Source organism: Marmota flaviventris, chromosome 9 (genome assembly GCF_047511675.1).
Source record: "Marmota flaviventris isolate mMarFla1 chromosome 9, mMarFla1.hap1, whole genome shotgun sequence".
Taxonomy (NCBI): Eukaryota; Metazoa; Chordata; class Mammalia; order Rodentia; family Sciuridae; genus Marmota; species Marmota flaviventris.
In genome coordinates this window covers 8,495,684-8,517,800 of record NC_092506.1, presented here as the reverse complement: position 1 = coordinate 8,517,800, position 22,117 = coordinate 8,495,684, and the positions used below count along the sequence as shown (strand labels likewise).

General features: G+C 58.1%; 2 protein-coding genes and 1 pseudogene across 9 annotated transcripts in view; 2 read left to right on the top strand and 1 right to left on the bottom strand.

Annotated features, from left to right (window-relative positions):
* The window catches only part of Mark2 (microtubule affinity regulating kinase 2), a 60,740-nt gene extending 47,374 nt beyond the window's left edge, over nt 1-13,366 (top strand). For 5 of the 8 annotated variants that reach the window (XM_027944233.3, XM_071616085.1, XM_027944237.2 and 2 more), the window contains 16 exons: nt 1,455-1,503; nt 1,815-1,880; nt 1,968-2,038; nt 2,183-2,239; nt 2,933-3,169; nt 3,490-3,609; nt 3,715-3,814; nt 3,892-4,004; nt 4,924-5,056; nt 5,286-5,464; nt 5,736-5,833; nt 6,616-6,777; nt 7,379-7,636; nt 8,589-8,615; nt 10,554-10,598; nt 11,235-13,366. In XM_027944233.3, the coding sequence (XP_027800034.2) occupies nt 1,455-1,503; nt 1,815-1,880; nt 1,968-2,038; nt 2,183-2,239; nt 2,933-3,169; nt 3,490-3,609; nt 3,715-3,814; nt 3,892-4,004; nt 4,924-5,056; nt 5,286-5,464; nt 5,736-5,833; nt 6,616-6,777; nt 7,379-7,636; nt 8,589-8,615; nt 10,554-10,598; nt 11,235-11,595 (2,076 nt within the window). In that variant the 3' untranslated portion in view covers nt 11,596-13,366. The remainder of the gene's footprint in view (nt 1-1,454; nt 1,504-1,814; nt 1,881-1,967; nt 2,039-2,182; nt 2,240-2,932; nt 3,170-3,489; nt 3,610-3,714; nt 3,815-3,891; nt 4,005-4,923; nt 5,057-5,285; nt 5,465-5,735; nt 5,834-6,615; nt 6,778-7,378; nt 7,637-8,588; nt 8,616-10,553; nt 10,599-11,234) is intronic. The other 3 variants (XM_071616086.1, XM_071616084.1, XM_071616087.1) reach the window with 3 other exon arrangements.
* Nucleotides 13,367-13,622: 256 nt separating this feature from the next.
* On the bottom strand, nt 13,623-19,371 carry Rcor2 (REST corepressor 2). Its single transcript, XM_027944241.2, has 12 exons — nt 18,765-19,371; nt 18,020-18,076; nt 17,649-17,729; nt 17,248-17,300; nt 16,998-17,159; nt 16,787-16,911; nt 16,641-16,710; nt 16,334-16,549; nt 15,936-16,013; nt 14,946-15,003; nt 14,580-14,809; nt 13,623-14,472 (listed from the first exon to the last, which is right to left on the bottom strand). The coding sequence occupies exons 1-12, from the start codon at nt 18,889-18,891 to the stop codon at nt 14,158-14,160; spliced, it is 1,572 nt and encodes a 523-aa protein (XP_027800042.2). The 5' UTR covers nt 18,892-19,371; the 3' UTR covers nt 13,623-14,157.
* LOC114100166 (U6 spliceosomal RNA) lies at nt 15,491-15,591 on the top strand (annotated as a pseudogene).
* Nucleotides 19,372-22,117: the final 2,746 nt, after the last annotated feature.

Genomic DNA, 22,117 nt, shown 5'->3' with positions numbered 1-22,117 from the left:
TTGAGACAGAGTCTCACCAGATTGCTGAGGCTAGCCTTGAACTTGTAATCCTTCTGCATGTAAGCCTTCCGGGTTGCTGGGATTATAGGTGTGCACCACTGTGCCCAGCTCCCAATTTTTTTTTTTTTTTTTTTTTTTTTTGAGACTAAGGTCTCAAAGGTCTCACTAAGTTGCTTAGGGCCTCACTAAATTGCTGAAGCTGGCTTTAAACTTCTCATCCTCCTGCCTCGGCCTCCGGGAGTCACTGTGATTATAAGCATGTACCACCCACCCAGCTCCCAAATCATCCTTTAAATTTGATCTTAGCAGTGATCTCTAAAGCATCAAGAAGATAGCCCCTTCAGGGTCTGGGCAAGCCCAGAAAACTCCAGTCTCTCCTAGGAGATTGCTGCTTCCATGCCAAGAGGATGTCCTCAGGGGAAGAATCCTGGCTGCTGGTTCTGGGCCCCATTACAGTGCTGCTCCCCATTACTGCCCCTGAGGGGAGTCTAGGATTCTTTACTTTTTCATCTACAGTAATTGTTGAATCTGGGAAGGAAGCAAGAAAAACCTGGACCCTAACAAAGAGGGAGCTGCTAAGGTTCAGGTTCCTACAGATCAGAAAGGCACTTGCCTCTTTTCCTTTCTCGTTAACGTTCACTTTATTCTATAAATTGTATTATGGATTAGGGCTCCAGACAGCCCCCACCCCAAATCATAAAACAAAAAACAACTGGTTCTGTTCTTTGTGCAAGTGGTGAGGCCTAGAAGTTACCAAAAAACTCCACCTCCGATTCTCTGGCCCCCGCAGGGAGGAAGGAGTTCATTTCTGTCATCTTTCTTTATGGAAATGTATGGTTTGGAGCCCCTGATTTTGTTTCACAAAGAGAGCGTGAGTGTGTGGAGGTGGATTTGATTAAAATTGGCATCAGCTATATATAGGAGTGGCTTCTTCTATCACCACCCCAGAGGCCCGGGAGAGAAGGCCTATCCCCCAGTGCAGGCCCTCTGACTTCTCCAAGCTTAAAGAAGATGGGTGCCCCTCGAGCTCCACCCCATCACTGGGCCTGCTGGGGCATGTCTGGTCACTGAACTGGGGAAGGAGTGCTATGCTGAGGATCCACTTGCACTGGCTCATGGTCCCCAACAGAACTCCTCAGCCAGACCCAGCTACAGTCTTAGGGCTGGATTTGGGCAGATGTAGAAGGGGAGCCACTGGCTCATCCAATTCTGAAGCAGCCTGGGGTGGCAGGTCAGCAGAGGCCAGCCTTCTTTCACCCCTGCCTCCCAGCTGCGGGAGGCCACAGTGAGCCAGAACACTGCCCTGTTTCTTTCTCCTTGCCTGGCTTTGTTGTGGTTGTTGTTGGGGGTTTTTTGTTGTTGTTTTGGGGGGAAATTCCTAGAATGGGCTCTGTTTGGAGGGATCTGAGGAGAGAAAGGGAAGCAGGCATGACCCCTGGTGTTTTCTCTTCTAGCTCTTCCGTGAAGTGAGAATAATGAAGGTTCTGAATCATCCCAACATAGGTGAGGAGCAGCCGCCATTCCCCTCCTCTTCCCTCTTAGCCAGGCTGCACTTGGCAGTGGAGTCCTTCCTGCCGGTGGCACTGCCTTCTGGAGACTGTAGGCCTCCAGGGTGTCAAGGAAGCCTCTGGGGAGGCTCAGCTCCACGTCCAGCTTTACCCCTGGCATACTGGCTGGTCTTAGTAGTTTGACTTGTCCAGACGAGGGGAGACTGGAAGTAGGAACCTCCGTCCCTCCCATGCCCCTGGACATTCTGGGCTTAGCATGTGGCCCTGTTCCCTGTCTGATTCTAGGCTTGGCCTTTTCTCTTGTAGTTAAGTTATTTGAAGTGATTGAGACTGAGAAGACACTGTACCTTGTCATGGAGTACGCCAGCGGCGGTAGGTGTGGAACCGCCCCTTCCTGTTGTGCTCCTGCCTCTCTCAACCCTAATGGGCTCTCACTGGGCTTTTGCCCATCTCTTTCAGGAGAGGTCTTTGATTACCTAGTGGCTCATGGCAGGATGAAAGAAAAAGAGGCTCGAGCCAAATTCCGCCAGGTGGGTGTGCCTCCCTCTGTGGGCCGACCACTGCCTTTTGGGGTTTGACATACAAGGAAGAGCTGCCCAGCTGTAAGTGGCCTCCACCAGCCCTGTGGCCCACTCTCAGACACCCCTGGACTGACCCTTCTTCCTTCCTTTCAGATAGTGTCTGCTGTGCAGTACTGTCACCAGAAGTTCATTGTTCATAGAGACCTAAAGGTGAGGCACGTTCTCCTCTCCTGTGCCTTGGAGTAGAGCTGGGTGTTCCCCCTCTTTCTTCAGTGAAATTGCTATCAGTGCCATCAGGCCCTGTGTATTCAGGAAACTGCGAGAAGCCCCTAGGATTGGCTCTGACAGAGGCCTTGTGCCTGGACTCAGCCCCCCATTGCAGAGGCAGCAGGGGTCTCTGCCCTTTCTGAGCTCCCAGGCATGACTGCAGCACTACAGGCTCTCCTGATCCTTCAGGTGGCCTGGCAGCTGCCCAGGGGAACAGTGAGTGTTCCACAGTGGTGTCATAGCTGCTTTGCAGGCACGCGCACACACACACACACCGTCTCTGTTACCAGGGTACTTGAGTTTGAGACTACCTGTGAACCCCCTGGCCGCTGAGTCCTCGCAAACATGATGTGACTGTGAATCCTAGGCCTGACTGACCCTGAAGTTTTGTGCTGCTCCCAGGGTCTTGAGGCTGTGGCTCCCAGCTCTACCTTGGCTGCCTGTGTGAGGGGTGGCCTGCATGCCTTCCTCCTGCCCAGCCTGCTCATGCTATCTGAAGCCCTGCCCTGGAGTTGGTGAAGAAAGTTCTGAGAGTGGAGACGACTTCCCGTTGGGTCTCCCTCCCCTCAGCTCCTGCGGCGCAGTGCCTCGCTGTGATCTACTTGGTGTCCTGACATTTTCCATCTCACCTCCCAGGCAGAAAACCTGCTCTTGGATGCAGATATGAACATCAAGATTGCGGACTTTGGCTTCAGCAATGAATTCACCTTTGGGAACAAACTGGATACCTTCTGTGGCAGTCCCCCTTATGCTGCCCCAGAACTCTTCCAGGGCAAAAAATATGATGGACCCGAGGTGGACGTGTGGAGCCTGGGAGTCATCCTGTACACACTGGTCAGCGGATCTCTGCCTTTTGATGGACAGAACCTCAAGGTGGAGTGATGTCAGGCTTAGATCATTTTTGTCACTTCTCATTTCCTCTCAACCTCTGGTCTTATCCCTCACCTCTCCCCTTTTGCAACTGTCTACATTTTCCCCAAGTCAGAACTTCAGAGAAGGGCCTGCTAAGGTAGCCACAGTTCAAAGGAAATTAGTAGCCTTGATTCCCATCTCACAATGGGGTACATTGTGTGTGTTCACCCTCCAAAGCACTCTGGATGGCAAGCATCTGCCTAGCCGTCTTCAGGTCTCAGGGTCCTGGATAATTAGTGTCTTCCCTGGTCCTTGGGGTGATTTAAGTTTTCTAACCACAGGAGCTACGGGAGCGGGTACTGAGAGGAAAATACCGTATTCCGTTCTACATGTCCACGGACTGTGAAAACCTGCTTAAGAAATTTCTCATTCTTAATCCCAGCAAGAGAGGCACTTTAGAGGTGAGCAGCCTTCAACACCAACTGGCCCAAAGTCCTGGGGGCCCCATGTTGACCTCTAAGCTGAGTTTTTCCCCTCTGCCCTTGTCCCTTCCCTTTGCTCCACAGCAAATCATGAAAGATCGGTGGATGAATGTGGGGCATGAAGACGATGAGCTGAAGCCTTATGTGGAGCCCCTCCCCGACTACAAGGACCCCCGGCGGACAGGTGAGGCTGCTGCTGGGCCAGGAGGTTGGACCTACGTAGAAGTCGAGGCCAGCCTTACCTGTGTGTTCTCCGTGCAGAGTTGATGGTGTCGATGGGTTACACGCGGGAAGAGATCCAGGACTCACTGGTGGGCCAGAGGTACAATGAGGTGATGGCCACCTATCTGCTCCTGGGCTATAAGAGCTCTGAGGTGCGTGTTCCCTACCCCATTCCCTGTCCTGGCCACCCTTGCTCTAGGTAGCACCCCTGCCTTGAACACATGTCTACAGCAGAGGCCTGTTTCCAGGGGGTATGCCCTCTGCCGACTGGCATGAAGCCTTGACTGTGCTCAGGCCTTTCACTGATCTCCCTGGTGAGGAAGCTGAGGGGACTGGGCTCAGGGCTGGGCTCCCTACGGATGAGTTGAGCTGGCTATTCTGCATAGATTAAAATGGGACTCAGTCGTCTGATGGGCAGTTCTGTGTTAACCCAGACATCTTTATGTTACTCCATGTCTGGGAGTGTACGTCTCGGTTGAGGTGTATGTCTCTGTCTTATGGAAGTTTTAGTCTGTGTGTTGCCTCTTCCTGGTGCTTGCATCTGGGCATATGTTTCCATGTGCGTGTGTGTGTCCTCCTGGCTATGAATCGGAGGCCTTAGGATTAATTCTGCCCATTTGGGTTTGGTTCGTGCACTCAGAGCCTCCCACTCGATGCTTTCCCTGAGGCCTGGTGGGCCCCCTGTGGGTTCTCACTTTAATCTGCTTAAGCGGTGTCTGGCAGCACTTGATATGGGCCTAGATTGCTTTCTGGGGGTGGGTGGGCAGGGGGCTGGTATCTTGAGCCTCATTATGTGTTCTTGTGAGTATTCATGTCTCTGGTTGTGTGGACATGTGTATCCCTCTCTGAAGACAGGGTGTCTTTCTGTTGGGAGTGTCTGTGGCCGTGTGTGTCCCCATCTGTATCAGGGCATGTCTCCAGAGTAGAGGAGAATATGTTTAGGTGTATGTTAGTTTCGTGGGGTGATGTCTCTAGTGAGCCTGCAGTGGTTGTGAGGCAGGGCAGGAAGGTATGTGAGAGGGATCTTTGCGCAACTCCTGCCCTCCTTGATACCATGTTTTGTTCTTATAGCTGGAAGGTGACACCATCACCTTAAAACCTCGGCCTTCAGCTGATCTGACCAATAGCAGTGCCCCATCCCCATCCCATAAGGTACAGCGCAGCGTCTCAGCCAACCCCAAGCAGCGGCGCTTCAGTGACCAGGGTATGTACTTTTGAGAATCACAGGTGGGGCCTACCCTTCTCCAGAGCCATCACTGGTTGTGGTAGCTTTGGAGATAGTTGAGTTTCAGTCCTAGTTCAGCCTCTTCAGGGTAGCACAGCCAAGGGCAGGTCATTAGTTTTCCTCTCCGTCTGTGAAACCGGGACACGCATGGGGTGGGTCTTCAGCGGGCAGTCGCCTGACCTTCTCCATTGCATCTCTGGCCCTCCAGCCGGTCCTGCCATTCCCACCTCTAATTCCTACTCTAAGAAGACTCAGAGTAACAATGCAGAAAATAAGCGGCCTGAAGAGGACCGGGAGGCAGGGCGGAAGGCCAGTAGCACCGCCAAAGTGCCTGCCAGCCCCCTGCCGGGCCTGGAGAGGAAGAAGACCACCCCTACCCCCTCCACGGTGAGCCATGGCCCCTACCCAGCCCCAGGTCCTCCTTCCTGCCCTCCACCCTTCCTATGTGGGGCCTGGCCCTCTGACTGCTACAGTTGCTTACTATGCAAGTGTAGGGCCCTTCCCGCCTTTACCCCAGAAGTGCAGAATCTCTTTTTCAAACCTGCAACTGTCTACTTGAAGGGAGGAGGAAGGGAAGCCTGTCCGTCCCCTGGGGGAGAACCTGGCTAGAGAATACTTGGCTTCCTATGAGACCACTCTTGCCCTTCATTCCTCACAGAATAGCGTCCTCTCCACCAGCACAAACCGAAGCAGGAATTCCCCACTTTTGGAGAGGGCCAGCCTCGGCCAGGCCTCCATCCAGAACGGCAAAGACAGGTGAGTGCGGGGCTATCTGCTACGCTCACAGGAGCCGCCTCTCCCAGCGGCTCGTGGTGCCTGTCAGTAGCACCGTCTCCTGCCCCCCCCAGAGCACTACCCCTGCTCCCTGGAGTCCCGTCGTCCTGGCTCTGTTTAGTCTGGCCGTCCACCTTCCCCTCCCCTGCTCCACACCATCCCCCCTCCCTGTCCTCCTCTGACTGCTCCTGTTGTTTGCTGAGGGTAGGATTCCAATGGTCATCACGATGGGCTTCTTGCTTCTTGACTGTGGCCAGGCCTGGAGCTACCTTCCTCTAGGTATTTAAGGCTTTGTCTTTGGGGCCCCAACGCAGGGCAAAATCAAGAGCTGCCCATCTGAGGGGGACTCCAGCTGTGCTGGTGAGAGCACAGCCCCAGTCTTGACTGTTAGCCTTCCTCAGTGTCTCAGATTCCTGGCTCTACCTCTTCTGAGCTTGAGGAAGGTCTCCCCTTAGCAATATCTGCTCTTCTGTAGAAGGAACAGCCTTGTTGTTAAAGTTCCTAGGAGACCGATGCAGCCAGAGGCAGTGGGCTCCCCTTGACTTTCCCTCTTCCCAGGCTCAGCCTTACCTTGTTGCTTCCTCACCCTGCCCTCCACTTCCCATCTTGTCACCCTCAGCTCTGACTTGCCTCTCACTGCTGCCCACCAGGCCTGAACTGCATCCTGCTGATGCTCCTAGCTCTGGCCCTGTCCTTGCTTCCTAACCCAGGCTTCTACCTCACCCACCCCTAACCCGGGCCTCTCCGCTGCTTTTGTCTCCTAGCCTAACCATGCCAGGGTCCCGGGCCTCCACGGCTTCTGCTTCTGCCGCAGTCTCTGCGGCCCGGCCCCGCCAGCACCAGAAATCCATGTCGGCCTCCGTGCACCCCAACAAGGCCTCTGGGCTGCCCCCCACGGAGAATAACTGTGAGGTGCCGCGGCCCAGGCAAGTGTGCTGGGGCAGCTGGTGCACCTGCTGCCCTCAGCCTGCCCTCCCCCTTAACCCCAGCCATCTCTTCTTCCCACCTAGGCGACCTGCTCTGTTCTTATCCTCCTAAACACTAGAAATGGCTCTGTCCCCTGAGGCCAGGAAGTGGAGGGCACAAAAAAATACCATTAATGTCCCTCTTTTCCTCTAGTCTTCCCTCTTAAAACAGGTATGCAGGAAGCTGTTCAAAACTCCAAAGGGAAGCCTTTTCTGTTCTGAACCTTCCTGGATTTCCTTAGGGACCCTCAGTCCTTGAGAGTTGGTTCCCAATGTCCCCTCGAGGGTCCAAGGAGCCAGTTGTGTCCATTCTGTACTGCTTTCACAACATAGGTCCTTCCTTGTCTCCCTTCCTTCCTTCCCAAATCATCTCCACCTCCACAAGACTCCTCCTCACCGCTGTCTTCAGTGGTCACACCCTTCCTTCTGTGTCCTCTGTGATGGCTGCCTCTGCCCTAGCATTCCCCCTCCCTGTCCCCACCGCAGGATATTCCAGATGCTCAGAGGTGTTTGGCTTTTTTGTACCTGACATGTTCCCTCGGCCCCGCCTTTTTTCCTACAGCACAGCCCCCCAGCGTGTCCCTGTCGCCTCCCCCTCCGCTCACAACATCAGCAGCAGTGGTGGAGCCCCAGACCGAACTAATTTCCCCCGGGGTGTGTCCAGTCGAAGCACCTTCCATGCTGGGCAGCTCCGACAGGTGCGGGACCAGCAGAATTTGCCCTACGGTGTGACCCCAGCCTCTCCCTCTGGCCACAGCCAGGGCCGGCGGGGGGCCTCCGGGAGCATCTTCAGCAAGTTCACCTCCAAGTTTGTCCGCAGGTGAGCAGGGAGCTTAGTGTGGCAGAGAGGCTGGGGCCAGGCCTTGCCCTGGGAGGCGGGTGGAAATACCAGGACTGGGATTGGGTCCTAAGGGTTAGAAGAGGCCTCAGGAAGCCTAAAAAATTGGGTCATTGTCAACACTTTATGTGTCCAGACCCATCCTCTTAGGCCTCTCCCCAGTTCCTCTCAGGCACCCCTCATTCTGTGGCCCCAAGCAGATGGGCAATACCGCCTCCTCTCTAGGGGAGTGTGAACTCAGATGCTAAAATAAAAGCCCCCCCTCTTCTCTCCTGGGTTCCCATGGAAACTTATATTTGGTGACGCAGCTGCAAAGTCATGAGGCATGAGCCAGGCTGAGCTGACAAGGAAATTTTTTCCTGGTCTCTTAACTTGCCCCCTTGACCTCCTTTCCTCCACCAGTTGGTGGTGTCTGGCTGCTGCCATTTCTCTCTGGGGTTCCCAGAGTGAAGCCCACAGTGCAATAGCTGGCAAGGGCCTACGGTGGCCTCCTACAGCCTTGGCTCCGACAGCTGCCCACTGTGGGTCCAGCTTACACCCGAGCTCCTGAGATGGTCAGGGGCATCCAGCCTCTTGGGATGTTCTCTGTCCCATTCCCCTCCCCCACCTTGGAGTTACAGCTCAGGAAGCAATGGGGGCTTTGGGAGAGTGGGCCTGCCCGCCCTGCCTCCCGCATCACTCACTCACTCCATGGGGCTGGAGTAGTCGAAGATACTGCCCTGCCCAAGCCGCAGGGTACAGGTGTAAGGACTGCAGAGGGTGGGAGCAGACCTGATAACCAGGATTCTAGTCTCGCTGAGCGGCTCTTCCAAAACTGGGGTGACCTTTGCACCTGGGAAGCCCACTCCCCACCTGCTTATCCACATACCGTCTTGTTGGTTTTTTTTTTTTTTATTTCTTTTTTTATTTTGTCTTTTTTTGTTTGTTTTTTTAGAAATCTGTCTTTCAGGTTTGCCAGAAGGTAGGCGTTGAGCCCACTGTGTGTGTGTGTATGTGTGTGTGTGTGTCCTGTGTCTGTCCTGCTCCATCACTAACCCCCCCCTAGCTCTTGATTCCTCTCCATCTGCTCACCTGCTCTGTGTGGCCCTCCTCTCTGCCATCTTAAAGGGATGAAGACTGCTCTGACTAGGCCTCAGCCTCAGTCCACCTTCCCTGCCCCATTCAGACAGGCAAGGCTCAGAACATAGGGCCCCTCCGAGGCGACTTTGAACCCCCAAGGCAAATGGCTTTGAAAGTAAGGGGTCTTCCTTGGGCCACAGGTATACCTTTCCTCAAGCAAGAGACCTTTTCAGGGATTCTCCCTTTAAGATTGTCTCCTTACCCACCCCAGGTTTTGGTCACAAGCATTGGGTTCCTTCTCTGGCCCTTCCCCTTGTTGTGTGCATGCGCTATGAGGAGGCTCCACTGGGGTAAAAATGCATCTGGGATGGCATCTCTTGGGGTCTCTTGGATTTGCTGAACTTCAGGGCTGTGACCTCTTCCTCCCTGGCCTATCTGATGGCAAGATTTTTGAGGTACTACAGGGACATTGGGGTCCCTAGGCTAAAGTCTGACTCTTCCAGGCCAAGGGAGCCTTTGCCTCATGAATGGGGCGCAGCACCCCCTTCTGGCAGCTCCTGCAGAACCAGCCTAGCCCACCCTGCCTGGCATATTGCCTCCGGCAGCGTTTGATGAGTCAAGCCTTCTCTCCTCCGGGCTGCTTCCTCCACATGTGTCCTGTGCCTGCCAAAGAGCCAGGAGCAAACAATCTCTGACAGGGGCCATTCTGCCTCCAATCCCTGACAGAACATCAGGAGAACCTCACTTGGGGCCAGGATCCTGGCTCTTTGAGTCCTGGCCTAACGTCCTCTCTGTGGCCCTGGGTGAGCCCGATACCAAGCTGCAGACCAAAGACCAGGTGGGACCCTGGGTCACCTGGTAGGCATATTGGTATCCCAGCTGAGGGAGAAACAGGCCAGATGGGCTTCTCAGGACTTCCCTGTTCCCTGTCCACCCCCTCCTGCCCAGCTCACTGCATGGCTGGCTGGGTCTGCACTGCAGGGGCCTGAGGACAGCAGCTAGGGCTCCTTCCTGTCACAGCTGGGCCCTGCTCACAGTGCGCTTGTTGGCCTCCATGTGTCTGTGTCTTCGTGTCCCTTTTACATGTGCTGCTGCTGCTCTCCCTCCTCAGCCTTTCCTCCTTCCTGCCTTCTTCTGCTCTCCCCAGTTTCCCAGCTTCAGGCACCCATCTTTCAGGCAGGAGCTGGAGAAGCCGCTCAGCGGGGCCAGACCTCTTCCCCACCCACCCAGGTGTCTTCCTGGCCTCTAGCCCCGCTCCTGTGTGAGCAGCCGGCCTGGCAGGCCAACCATAGGGGAGTTTCAAGTGCATGGAGCAGTGGCCTTTCCCATCAGCCACAGCAGCTGCCACACAGTTTGGTCTTGGCACTTTGAGCCTCTGAGAGAGGCTTCTGAATACCCCCAGCTCCTTCCTCCACGAAGACTTTGATCTGAGACCCTGGTATATTGGTATAAAGGACCAGCTCCCAACCCGCTACCCCAGTAGAGCATGAACCAGGCAATGGACCCAGGGTTAGCGGCTCCTGCTGGGCGGGGCTCTGTGCTTGCTCCTGCGCAGCCACACCTCCTCCCCCAGCAGAAGCTCCTCCCAGCACACGGCTCTGGGAGTGTGGGGAGGGACAGGCCCCATGTGCTGGGCTCCTTGTTGGTAAGGGACAGTTGAGCTGCCAGTATGAGGTGCTGCAGAGCCATGTTGGCCTGCAAGTGACGGGCAAGTGGCCTTTGGGCTTGGTCCTGTCCACCCACTGGTGGCACCTCCCCAGACCCACTCTCATCTGGGTCTGTGGCGGCGGAAGGAGCGAGAGATCCCAGCACTAAACTCTCCCTCGCTCTGTTTTTTGAGGAACCTGAATGAACCTGAAAGCAAAGACCGGGTGGAGACGCTCAGGTGAGAGGGCCGGAGCCAGCACTGGCCCTGCCCAGGCCACCGGGCTTGCCACAAGCCGCCTGCTCCTCTCCTCCTTCTGCCTCTTGGCCCTTTCTCCGGTGGTTCTGCCCTGTCCGCACCCTCTTGTGGGCCTCCCTTTCCTCACAGAATTTCCCTTTCCCAGGCGCACTTGCAATAGTTCTGGGTCCTTCTCAGATCGTAATGTATTCCAGAAGTCAGAGCCTAGCGTCCGGCATTTGGGGCTCTAGGTCCCTGCCCCTTGACTGCCTTCTCTGCTGCCTCAGCCTCTCTGGAGGGACAGTCTGTGCCACATTGCCTTGAATGCACTCATTCCTTGCATAGCCCTCCCCTCTTCAAAGAAAAAAAACTGTAACCGCATGGAACTGTCACCCCACCCCACCCGCCTGGCTTCTCACCCCCTACCCTCTACCCCGAGAGACTGAGGGCCAGAGGACTGCCCCCGCCTCTCACCCCGGGCTGCCCCTGGACCAGAGTGTGACCCTCCCTCTTCCAGCTCGCTGCTCTGTGCTCCCTCCCGCTCTCCTCCCTAGTCTCAGGGTCTGTCTGCCAGGGTGGCTCTCCTGTGGGTGGGTTGCCTCAGCCCCCAGCTGACACCCGCCTCTGCCCTCTTCGCAGACCCCATGTGGTAGGCAGTGGAGGCAATGACAAAGAGAAGGAAGAATTCCGGGAGGCTAAGCCACGCTCACTGCGCTTTACGTGGAGTATGAAGACCACGAGCTCCATGGAGCCCAACGAGATGATGCGGGAGATCCGCAAGGTGCTGGACGCCAACAGCTGCCAGAGCGAGCTGCACGAGAAGTACATGCTGCTGTGCATGCACGGCACACCGGGCCACGAGAGCTTCGTGCAGTGGGAGATGGAGGTGTGCAAACTGCCGCGGCTGTCTCTCAACGGTGTCCGGTTTAAGCGGATATCAGGCACCTCCATGGCCTTCAAAAACATTGCCTCCAAAATAGCCAATGAGCTGAAGCTTTAACAGGCTGCCAGGAGGGGGGCAGCAGAGGCCTGCCAGCCGGACTTGGCTGCTGGGGCCTGCCCCTGTGCCCCACCTGGGCGAGACTGCAGCAATGGATTGGCGTGTCTCCCCTGCTGGCACTTGTCCCCTCCCTGGCCCTTCTTGGTTTTTTCTTCCATGTTTGTGGGGGATGGGAGATGTTTCTTCCCCATCCCACATTCACCCTGCCCAGAAATCCCTCCTTCCCCTCTCTCCCCACCAGAGGCAGGGAGGGGGAGGGGCGGTGGGGGGGCAGGGCTCCCCCTCGGTACTGCGGTTGCACAGAGTATTTCGCCTAAACCAAGAAATTTTTTATTACCAAAAAGAAAAAAAGAAAAAAAAAAAATCCCAGCAGCCACCTTTCCTCCCTGCCCCATTGGGACAGTTGAGACTGGATCTGTGGGGTTTCCCGGGAGGGTGGCTCAGGGCTGGAACACTCTCAGGCAAGAGTGGTGGAGTTCCCTGGCAGGCCCTCCGCCAGGCCCACTTTGGGCTTCTCCCCTCTCCTCCCCTCCTTACCCTCCAAGCGAACCACCAGAGGTGGCCTTCCCCTGCCCTCAGGCCCCTGGGCTGCAGGCCTGGGCAGCTGGGGGCTGGGCGGGGGTGCTGCACAGCCCTGGAGAGGACAGGGCCGTGGGCGGGCAGGCGGCAGGGGCCCAAGCCTCCCTCCACACTGTATCCTCTGCCCCCCTCCCCAGAGCTGGGCATTCCTTCCACAAGCTGCTGTGGGGACGTTTGTTCCCCTCCTCAAAAGTCTGTGCCATCTTCTCCTACCCCTCCCAGCAGAAGGAGGGCTGACCCAGGGCTGGGAGAGGGGAGGGGACTGCGGGGCAGATGGGCTCCTCGGCCCCCAGGGGGCCACTTGGGCTGCTCATCTCCCTGACAGGGACGCTGGGCTTCTCCGTTCTGGGAGAGTCTTTGTCTGAAAGCACAGCCCCTCGCCATCCCTCCTCCCCACTGCTTCCCCGTCATTGGCATTAATCTGGGCACCAGCTCGCTCCACAGCAGTGACTGCCCGCACCACTCTCATCTCGGCCTTGCCTTCTTCTTCCTGACACTGTCGCCCCTCCTCTCAGGAGACTGCCCAGGGCCTCCATGGCCGCCTGGCGGAAGGCTGGATTGGGCGGCAGGGCCCGGAGTGTCTGCCTCCCTGGGGTGGGGACAGATGGGCGAAGCGACCCCCGCTTGCTAACCTCGGCCAGTGTGGGAGTGGGTGGCTGTGGGCGCTTGGCTGGTGGTGGCCACTGCATCCCTTAATTTATTTCTCTGCTGTTTCAGTTCTTGAGAAATGGGGGGAGGGAGTCCGACAGGCTGCCCCTGCCCTCACCTGAGTTGTACATTTTTTTGTGATGGGTTTTATTTTTTATTTTATTATTTTATTATTATTATTTTTTTGATTTATGATGACTCCACCCCTGTTCATCACCCCCACTCCCAGGCCAGGCTCAGCAACACATCAGAGCCCTTGAGTCCCAGGAAGGGGCCTCGCCAACCTCAGCCCTCCTTACCCCCTGCTCCACCATGGCTCCGGCTCAGACCAAGGGCTCCCCCTCCCTCCCTCCTCCTGCCCTTCGGAACAGCCCGGGTGCTCCTAGGGGGCCGGGAGGGCATGGCTTGGCTCCCAAAGGGGGTGGGGGCCAGGGGCACCCAGGCCAGGTGGCCCCTCCCCACCTAGCCCCTTCCTCCCACCCGGCCCTGCACTTAGTTTCTCCTCTGGATCAAACACGTAATAAAGAGAATGTTTGGAATCTGAGCTGCCTCCTCCAGTTTCTTCTCCCAGCCAGGCAGGGACCCAGTCCCCCAGGGGCAAGATGTAGCCTGGCCTGCCAGCCATCCTTACAGGAGAGAACTGATTGTGTCAGCTCTGAGGAGAGTTGGTGCTGAGGGAGGCTAGTGCTGGGTGGGCCAGCTCCCTCCCACCCTCTGGGCACCCAAAAGTAAAAGACCCAGCCAACTTAGGAGGTTGTATTTATTTATTCTTAAAAAACATTGAAAAATAAACCCATGTCTCCCTAAGTTTCCAGCCCCCCTTTCCCCAAGCTCCAGGGAGGACGGGTGAGGTGGGCACCCTCAGGGCCCTTCAGCATTCCCACCTGGTCCTGCAGAAGAATGGGACTTCCTTCAGGACTCTGCCCACCTCCCCCCACCCCTCCCCACCTCACCCCAGACTTATTGCTAAAAGGAGGGAAAGGGGAATGAGGACAGCCAACACCCCAAACTGTCCTACCCTGCCCCCATGCTAAGGTCACTACCCCCTACACACAACAGGCAGGCCCAAAGGCCAAGCCCCTCGCAGATAAGGAGGCAGCCATTCCAGTCCTAGCCAGGAAGCAGAGTCCTCAGGCCAGCTCTGAAGGCCCTTTAGCCCCAGCCTGCAACTCAGCTGCCAGGACACACGCAGAACCCACAGGCTGGGCTGTGCCAACTGGCAGCTCTGGGTCTTTGAAAGATCTGGCAAGAGCTCTAGTCCCTTCTGTCCTCAGAGATGCCGGAGATGCCAGCAAAGGGGTTCAGGAGCCCGTGGGTGGTAGAGGACCCCAAGGCTCAGAGTGAGGGTGCTGGAGGTTCCAGAGGGGCTCCGATCAGGGTAGGTGGGGGCTGAGGACCAGGGCGGGCACTGTGGCGGGAGGCAGGCAAGGCCGGGCGGATGAGAGGTGGAGGGGGCTGATTGGGAGCGAGCCGGGGCTGCAGGAAGCGGCCCTGCTGTAGTGGGGGTGGCTGGCGAAGCAGGGTGGGAGCCGTGGGCAGAGGTGGCCTCAGCAGCGGGGGAGGCTGGGACAGCGAGGAGGGCAATGGTGGGGGTGGCGGTGCAGGGGGCACCGATCTGGGCACAGATGTTGAGACAGATGTAATCTGGACCTAAGGAAAGAGGAAAGAATGAGAAGGGCGCTTATGCTTGCCCCCGGCCAGCCTCGGGGCACTCCAGCACCTCTCCTCCCCTCTGAGGGCTTCGTTCCCCTTCTCACCTCATCGTCCTCCTCTAGGGCTGGGGCTGGCAAGGGAGCCCCTCTCCTGGCCTGCTCCATGGGCACTGGGGCTCCAGGGGCCCCATCCTGCTCGGCCTCCCACTCCTGCAGCACCTCCTCCAGATTGAAGCGGCGCCGGTAGCTCACAAAGAAGGTCTTCACCTGGGTCAAAGTCTTGTTCCCAATCACCTCGGCAATAGCCCCAAAGTCTTTGCCATATCTACGGATGGCTGCAAGGGTCAAAAGGGCAGCAAAAGTGTGAATATCCTTCAGAACTAGTTACTTCCCTGCCCCTTCCCATCAGCTTTTTGGAAGGTAAGAGGTGGATTCCTGGGGTCTTCTGTTCTCCTCCATAGTCTAACCCACCTTGCACAGCCAAAAGCTGCTCATCTGTGGTCCATCGGGAGTTGAACTTGGTATTGGCCTGAAGAACAAGGGATATGTTTTGTTTTGTTTTGGTACCAGGTTTAAACCCAGGGGTACTTTACCATCGTGCTACATCCCCAGTCTTTTTTTTTTTTTTTTTTTTTGGTACCAGGATTGAGCAGAGGGTTTGTTTAACCATTGACCACGTCCCCAGTTCGTTATTTTGAGACAAGGTCTTCCCTAAGCTTCTGAGGGCCTTGCTAAGTTGCTAAGGCTGGCCTCAAACCTGTGATCCTCATGCCTCAGACTCCTGAGGCCCTGGGATTTCAGGCTTGTGCCACCACGCCCAACAAGGAATATATAATCTTTATAAAGTAAAAAGTTATGGAAACAGGGGCTGGAATTGTAGCTCAGTGGTAGAGCTTACCTCAAACGTATGAGGCACTGGGTTCGATCCTCAGCACCACATAAAAATAAATAAATAAAATAAAGGTATTGTGTCCATATACAACTAAAAATATTTTTTAAAATATGGAAAACAATGTTTACTTTAGCAGCAAATATACTAAAATTGGAATGATACAGAGAAGATTAGCATGGCCCCTGCGCAAAGATGACACAAATTTGTGAAGCATTCCATATTTTTAAGTAAATGTATTAAGACACGAATGGTGTAACTCCACTTTGTATACAACCAAAGATATCAAAAATTGTGCTCTATATGTGTGATATGAATTGAATCACATTCTCCTGTTATATATAATAAATTAGAATAAATTAAATTTATATATATATGGAAAACAGGGGCTGGTGATATAGCTCAATTGGTAGAGTGCTTGCCTCACATGCACAAGGTCCTGGGTTCAAACCCAGCACCACACACACATACACACAACAAAAAAGGAAAACAGAAGCCCTGTACCCCTTATCAATACCCCCTTTCTGTTCTGCCTCCGAGAACCCCCTTTTCCACCCAGTTGTGAGCCTTACCTCAGGGGGGCGGAGCGGGTCGATGCCACCCTCCAGGGCTTGGCGGAGGCTGCTGTTGGCCTGCTTCATGCTCTGCACCTGAGAAGGCCAGGAGGGAGGGTCATCTAACCCTCTGTCCCAGGAGGTCACCATCCCTGCCTCACCTGAGCCCCAGTGTGCAGTCAATCCCACGTTCCCCAACAAAGAGCTGTGCCACCACTGGGCACCCGGTGCATCACAACCACTCAGTGGAGCTGACACTGAGAGCCTCCCCTGTTTGCAAACCACTTTTTAAAGAGGGCCTGCATCCCAGAGGATGGGGCCATGACAGGTGTCACACCTGCGCCATCTCCCCTACATCACAGCTACCCCAGAACTTAGTTCCCAGGAGCTGCTGGCCTCCTCTCCTAGGTCCCCACCTGGCGTTTGAGGGAGATGAGCTGGGAATCGAGACCCCGGAGTGTGAGGTTGGCAAGGTCTGGGCTTCCTGACACTGCAGTGAGGCCCTCAGGACTCAGGTACATGCCCTTGGGTGGGCGTCGCCGGGTTCGGAGCGGGTGGTGGCGGTACTGAGACACCTGGACCTCCTTCTTTCCAGGGCCTGGGCGTGTATTCAGGGGCCTAGAGGGCAGAGGCTGCAGAGAAAGGAGAGAGGGCAGGTGGTGCAGAGCCGGAGGGCGGGGGAGGCAGGTGGGCAGGTGGGGCCACAGCAGCTGGAGACCTCACCTCTCTCTTGGGGTCTCCAGCATCTGGCTCTCCCTCACTCACGGCTCCTCGTCCCTCTTCAAGCTCATCGCTGTGGACACAGGAGGGAATGAGGCAGGGTCCCAGGAAGTCTGTCTGCTCCCACCCTGTGATGACCCAGACCCCACCTGTCTTCTTTGTCCTTCCGGCCACCCAGCCGCCGTGCCTGTCTGTCCATCACACTGGTTCGGCTGCGGGTCTTCTTCCAAGAGTAATAATACTTCACCAGGCTGGGAATGAGCTTGTCAGGCAGCTGGGGGAGCAAGGCCAGAGGTGGGCACCCAAGGGAGCTGGTGGGAGTGGAGGGCTGGGAAGCGCTGGGGGCGGGGCGGGCGTTACCATCTGCTGGATCCGCTGGAAGCACTTGCCGTGGAAGCCAAAGGCCTGCTCGAACAGCACCTTATCCTCCACGGTCCACTCATCAGGGAACGGGGTGAAGTTGGCCAGGTCAGCCAGTGACTTCTCCACATCATGTTTATGCCACAGGAGCATGCCCAGTGCCTGGCCCAGGACAAGGGGCAACTCAGGCTGCACTGCCCCCAGCACTGTCCCATCCCCTCCCCCAGATCTCCACAGGGGCCAGGTTCACCTGCTCGATGTTGTAGCCATGCTTCTCCTTGGCCATAGCAATGTACTTGTCAACTGCAAGGGAGGGCACAGTTCCTAACCCAGGCCTGTCCAGAGAGGGGAGGGGTACCCCACTCTGGAGCGAGGACCCTAAACCTGAGTCCCAGGGCAGAGGTGGAACCCTCAGTACAGCCTCCAGCCCACTTCTTTCTTCTTCTTTTACTTATTTATTTTTTGGGGGGTAATGGGGTCTCCCTATGTTGCCCAGGCTGGTCTCAAACTCTGGGGCTCAAGCCATCTTCCTGCCTCAGCTTCCCAAGTAGGTGGAACCATAGACACAGGCCTCAGCACCTGGCTTTCTGCCTCAACCCAAGCCACCCCCTTCCAGGGCTGAGCCTGAGCCCGGGGTACTGCCCTACTCACGCTTAGCATCTGACACGCAGTGGTTGGGTGACCACACCAACATCCCCTTCAGCTCCTTGTTGCTGTAGCGAGCTGGGCTCTCTGAAAGGCAGAGAAGGAGGAAAGACACTCAGATTAGCCTGGTGGCTCTAGCCTGGACCCAAGGCCAGAGGGCAGCAGGGGAGTGGGGCCTGAGAGGTGAGGCCCAGAAGGGAAGGAGGAGCAGAGACCAGACAGGAAAGCAGAGCAAGAAAACTCACTATGCCATGGGGCCACCCACCCCCGCCTGCCCGCCAGCCTGTCCTTCCAGCCAGCCAAGGGCTCCCCAGGTGCGGCTGCAGGCCAAGCCAGCGGCCCCCACCCCTCCCTCTGCCGCCTGTCCTGCCACTCACCAGGCTTGCACTCCGGAATTACGGCCTGGTAATTGGTTCCAACTCGGATCATGCTGTCTGTGGAGCCAGGGGAAGGCAGTCAGGACTCCAGGGAAGGAGGGAGGGCGGGAGGATGTGGCGGGGGAGGTAGCTGGGCTGGAGTTCTCCCTCCTGACCACCCAGGGCCCCCACCTTCCAGGAGGCTCACTTTTCCCTGATCTTCCCCCAATTACCCTCAGCCAAAGAGGGGACTAGAAAAGAGAGAGACCCTGCCTAGTCATGGCCATATCGGATGGGGAGGGGGCAAGCCAGGCCAAGCAGAGTGCTTTGTTCCAGCAGAAGGTGGGGGCTTGGAGGGCAGACCCTAGACCTGGACCACAGCCCTGCAAGGAACCCAAGGCTCCTCCCCACCACATGAGCCTCAGCTCCGAGTCGAGGTGTCTTTCCGGCCCTTGCCCCAGCCAGACCTCAGTCCCCTGCAAGGTGGCAAGGTATGGGGGACCCAATCTATGCGAGGGAGACACGCCTAGGTCTCTCAGTGAGTAAGGGCAGGGCCAGGGCGGACAGGACTACCTCCATGGCCAAGCCTCCAGATCCCCTGGGCCAGCAGCCCCAGACTTGAGGGAGAAGCAAGGCAGAGGCTCCAACCCAGGAGGACAGGAACCATCAACATAATATGCTCCTTAGTCTGCAACTCTTCTCCCTCCCCCACTTCGCGGCCCCTGGGCCAGTCAGTGCGCCTTTAACCCCAGGCCGCCGGGCTCACCGTGCGAGTGCTCCTCCTCGCTGCTGTCATCCTCCGAGTGCGGCTGTCCGCCGTTGGGCGCCGTCTTGGCCCGGCTGCGGGACAGGATCCCGGAGCCCGCACTCGGCTTCTCCATCACCGAGGGCATTACCCCGCCCGGCTGCCCCCGGGGGCGCGGGAGCCTTCGGAGAGCGACGGTGGTTACCGCGCTCTCCTCGAGTGCCACGCGCAGCCCGGCCTGGAGAGGTCGCCACTGAGGCTACAAGAGGCAGGAGGTCAGCGTGGCTAGGGTCCGGCGGGGCGGGAGCCCAAGGGGCAGCCCCAGCGCTCCCCGCGACCCCCACGGGCGAGGGCGTCAGAAAAGTTTGTGCAGAAGTGGGGTACGCGGGGGATGAGCGCAAGGTCCGGCGCTGCTGGGGCACGCTAGCTCTGTGCGCCCCTCGGGGTTGAGGCTCCCCTGGAGAAGTCGGGGAGCCCTGCCCTCGGGGCGCCCGAAGCCCGGCCGTCCGCCTGCCCACGCCGTTCACCCGGCGAGTGCTGCAGCGTAATTTACGTCCCCCGCGGGCTCCGTGCCTCTCGGCTGCGCCAGGGATGCCCCAGTCTCGGGGTTAGGACCCCTGCCCGAACCAGACCCTCAGCCCGCGACGGCAGCCGGCGGGGCCGCGGCGGTGGCGGGACGGCGCGCACGGCGCGCGGCGCTGGGGCAGAGTTGCCGGGAGGCGGGCGGAGCGCAGCCGCGGGCGCCGCCTCGCACCCTCCCCGGCGCGCTCGCTCTCCCCGCCGCGCTCGCGCTGCTGCTCGCTCGCCCGCTCTCCGCCGCCGCTCGCTCCTCGCGCACACAATGAAGCTGCTGGCAGGGAAGTAGTGCCGGCTGCGGCCTCAGCACCCCTCCCCCAGCCGATGCCTCCGCCAGCTGAACATCTGGCCCTGGGGTGGGAGGGAGGGCCCGGGGGCGGGGCCTGGGGGCCGGGGCTAGACCTCCAGGGGGTGGGGTCAGGACCGGGGTGGGGAGCGAGTCCCTCCTTGGGGCCCTCTGCAGTCCCTGGGCCCCCAGACTTGCTCCTGGGGGAGATCCCACTGCCCCACAGGAGTAGCCGGGGGTCAGCCCCACCCACGCGCTCACCGGCCCCACACACCAGTGGGCTCGGGTTACTGCCGCCTGCCCCGGGGGCCCAGAGGCCGCCTGCCCGCCCGCCCGGGTGGAGCCCAGCTTTTCCTTCCATTTCCCTTCCTGCCAAGGAACTCCCCGCCCCCCCTTCCGCAGGGGGGGACCCCCCTTCATGCGCCCTTGGGGGCCAGAGCGGATGGGAGGCCGGACAGGCGAGGAATAAATTCCTCCAAGAGCTACTGGGCCAGAGCCTGGCTTCTGGTGGATCTGTGGGTCCCCAGGGGTCACCCCAATTTCCTTTAACTACTGCAGCCTGCACCCCCAAGACGGTGGCATCAAAGGCTGAGGGATAGAAGTGGAAGGTCGAAGGGAAGGTTTGGACTGCTAGGAGAGAGAGGGGTGGGTCTCCTCCCCACTGGGTTCACTGTCACCCCAGCTGGAAGCAGCATCCCCCTCCCCCCGGACAAGCACGGGCAGAGTGACAGACAGGGAAGCGGGTAGGGAGGCACAGACGGAGATGGGGGAGGGGGTGGGCAGAGACTTTCAAAGCCAGACCCAGCCACCCTGCCAGGCACACAAAGAGCCAGCACACACACCGGCGGCGGCTCTGAGACTGCTAACAGCGCCGAAGCCCGTCCCCGCCGCCCAGGGCACGTGCGGCAGCGCACACAGGCCCAAGCCCCCGCCCGCCGCCCCTCCCACCTGGAGCCCGGGACTCTTGGACACGCCTTCACCCGGTCACACCCCGGTGTGCCCAGACCGAGTCGCGCCTGCACTCGCGCCCTCTCTCCCTTCCCTTCCTAGGCCACTCTGTAATCAGATTCCTAAATTTAGAAGCAGCCCAGGGCTCAGCCAGGGATCCCTGCCCCCACCCACACTGCCTGTGGCCAACCGGTCTGGGTCCTGCGGTGGGGCCACGACCTGGCTGGGGCCGCCTGTTCCTAGGGGGCTCCTTGCGGGCGGCCAGGCAAAGTCAGGCGCGACCCCACCCGGCTGCTGCGCTATCCGCTGTCGGGGCATTTGGGGCCACCCAGCCAGCAGCCACGTTGCCCGCCACACCTCAGGCCAAGGCTATGGGGCCTTTTTTCCTCCTCTTAAATCATGGATTGGGCACCAAGCCCCAGGGTGGAGAGGTCTGGACAAAGGAGAAAAGTGAATGGACCAAAGACCCGGTCGGAGCTTAGGGGTCTGCTTCAAGATGAAAAGTCTTTCCAGACTGAGCCCTCCTGAGTGGCGGGGTGCCATCCCTGCCCCCAGCACCTCCACCCTTTAGGGAGGCTGTCACTGTCCCGTTCTGCCTGGCAGGCAACCATTGTGTGCACCACCCTCTTCCACCAAGGCATCTTTCATCTTGCCTGCTGGGGCCTATTAGGCAGGGCCTCAGTTGGGTCCCCCATCCCCCTCCTTGCCTCTTTGCATACTCAGATCTAGGGTCCTGGGCCCAGCCCCCTAAGCACCCCCCTAGGCCTCAGCATCTAGCCGATTCCTCACCACCACCCCCTGCACCTCCAGTGATGCTTGCCTCCATCTGCAGGATGCCGAGACCGAGACCGTCCCCAACCTGGAGCACCTAATTCTGTTCACACTTCTCTTAGGGCCAAAGGAAGATCTGCTCTGGAGGTGGGGGCAGGGAAGAAAGGTTTATTCCTTGGGGTGGGGGATCGGGTCCCTAGGCCCTATGAAGTGAGGTTTTAAAGAAGTAAGACCTGACACCCAGGGCCATGGTAGGAGTTGGGGGCAGCTGTGGGGGCCACGGGGTCCAGAGAGGAGGGGCATTCCTAGTGAGCAACCTTCCCCCAAGGGGCAAGGGCACACAGCAGGGTTCCAAAGGGGAGGAACAAGGCCCAGCCCTCCCCACCTGCTGCAGCCGCCCCCTCCCCAGATGGCCCCCTCTTTTGTGCGAAGGCACACAAAGGACAAGGGGCCCCGGCCGGCCTGGCCATCTGCTCCCAGCAGCCTGAAGGCTCTTAAAGAGACAGCACCCCCTCCCTTCCGCCCTGGGGCTATGGGGTGCTGTTGTACCACAGGACTGAGTCACAGCAATACCCCAGATCCCACGTACCTTTCCCTGGCCCCCTGAGTTCCCACTTTAGGAATTATCCTCCCACAGACCTGGGGTGCAGAGGTGCCACGTGGCCAGAAACATGGGGTATGGGAGGGGAGAGGAGAGGCAGCCCAGGGACCAGCCCCTCCTCTCCTCCACCCTGAGGCAGCGGAAGAGGCCAAAGCAGCCTGGTAGCCCGGCTTGTCAGCCTGCTGTGAGAAC

Bases quoted from the DNA above. Each gene is read 5' to 3' on its own strand.
- Rcor2 (XM_027944241.2), bottom strand. From the start codon at position 18,891: ATGCCCTCGGTGATGGAGAAGCCGAGTGCGGGCTCCGGGATCCTGTCC. The intron at 17,730-18,019 runs GTGAGTGGCAGG...TCTGCCTTTCAG, and splicing joins AATTCCGGAGTGCAAGCCTG to AGAGCCCAGCTCGCTACAGC. The intron at 17,301-17,648 runs GTGAGTAGGGCA...CCTCCCTTGCAG, and splicing joins CTGCGTGTCAGATGCTAAGC to TTGACAAGTACATTGCTATG.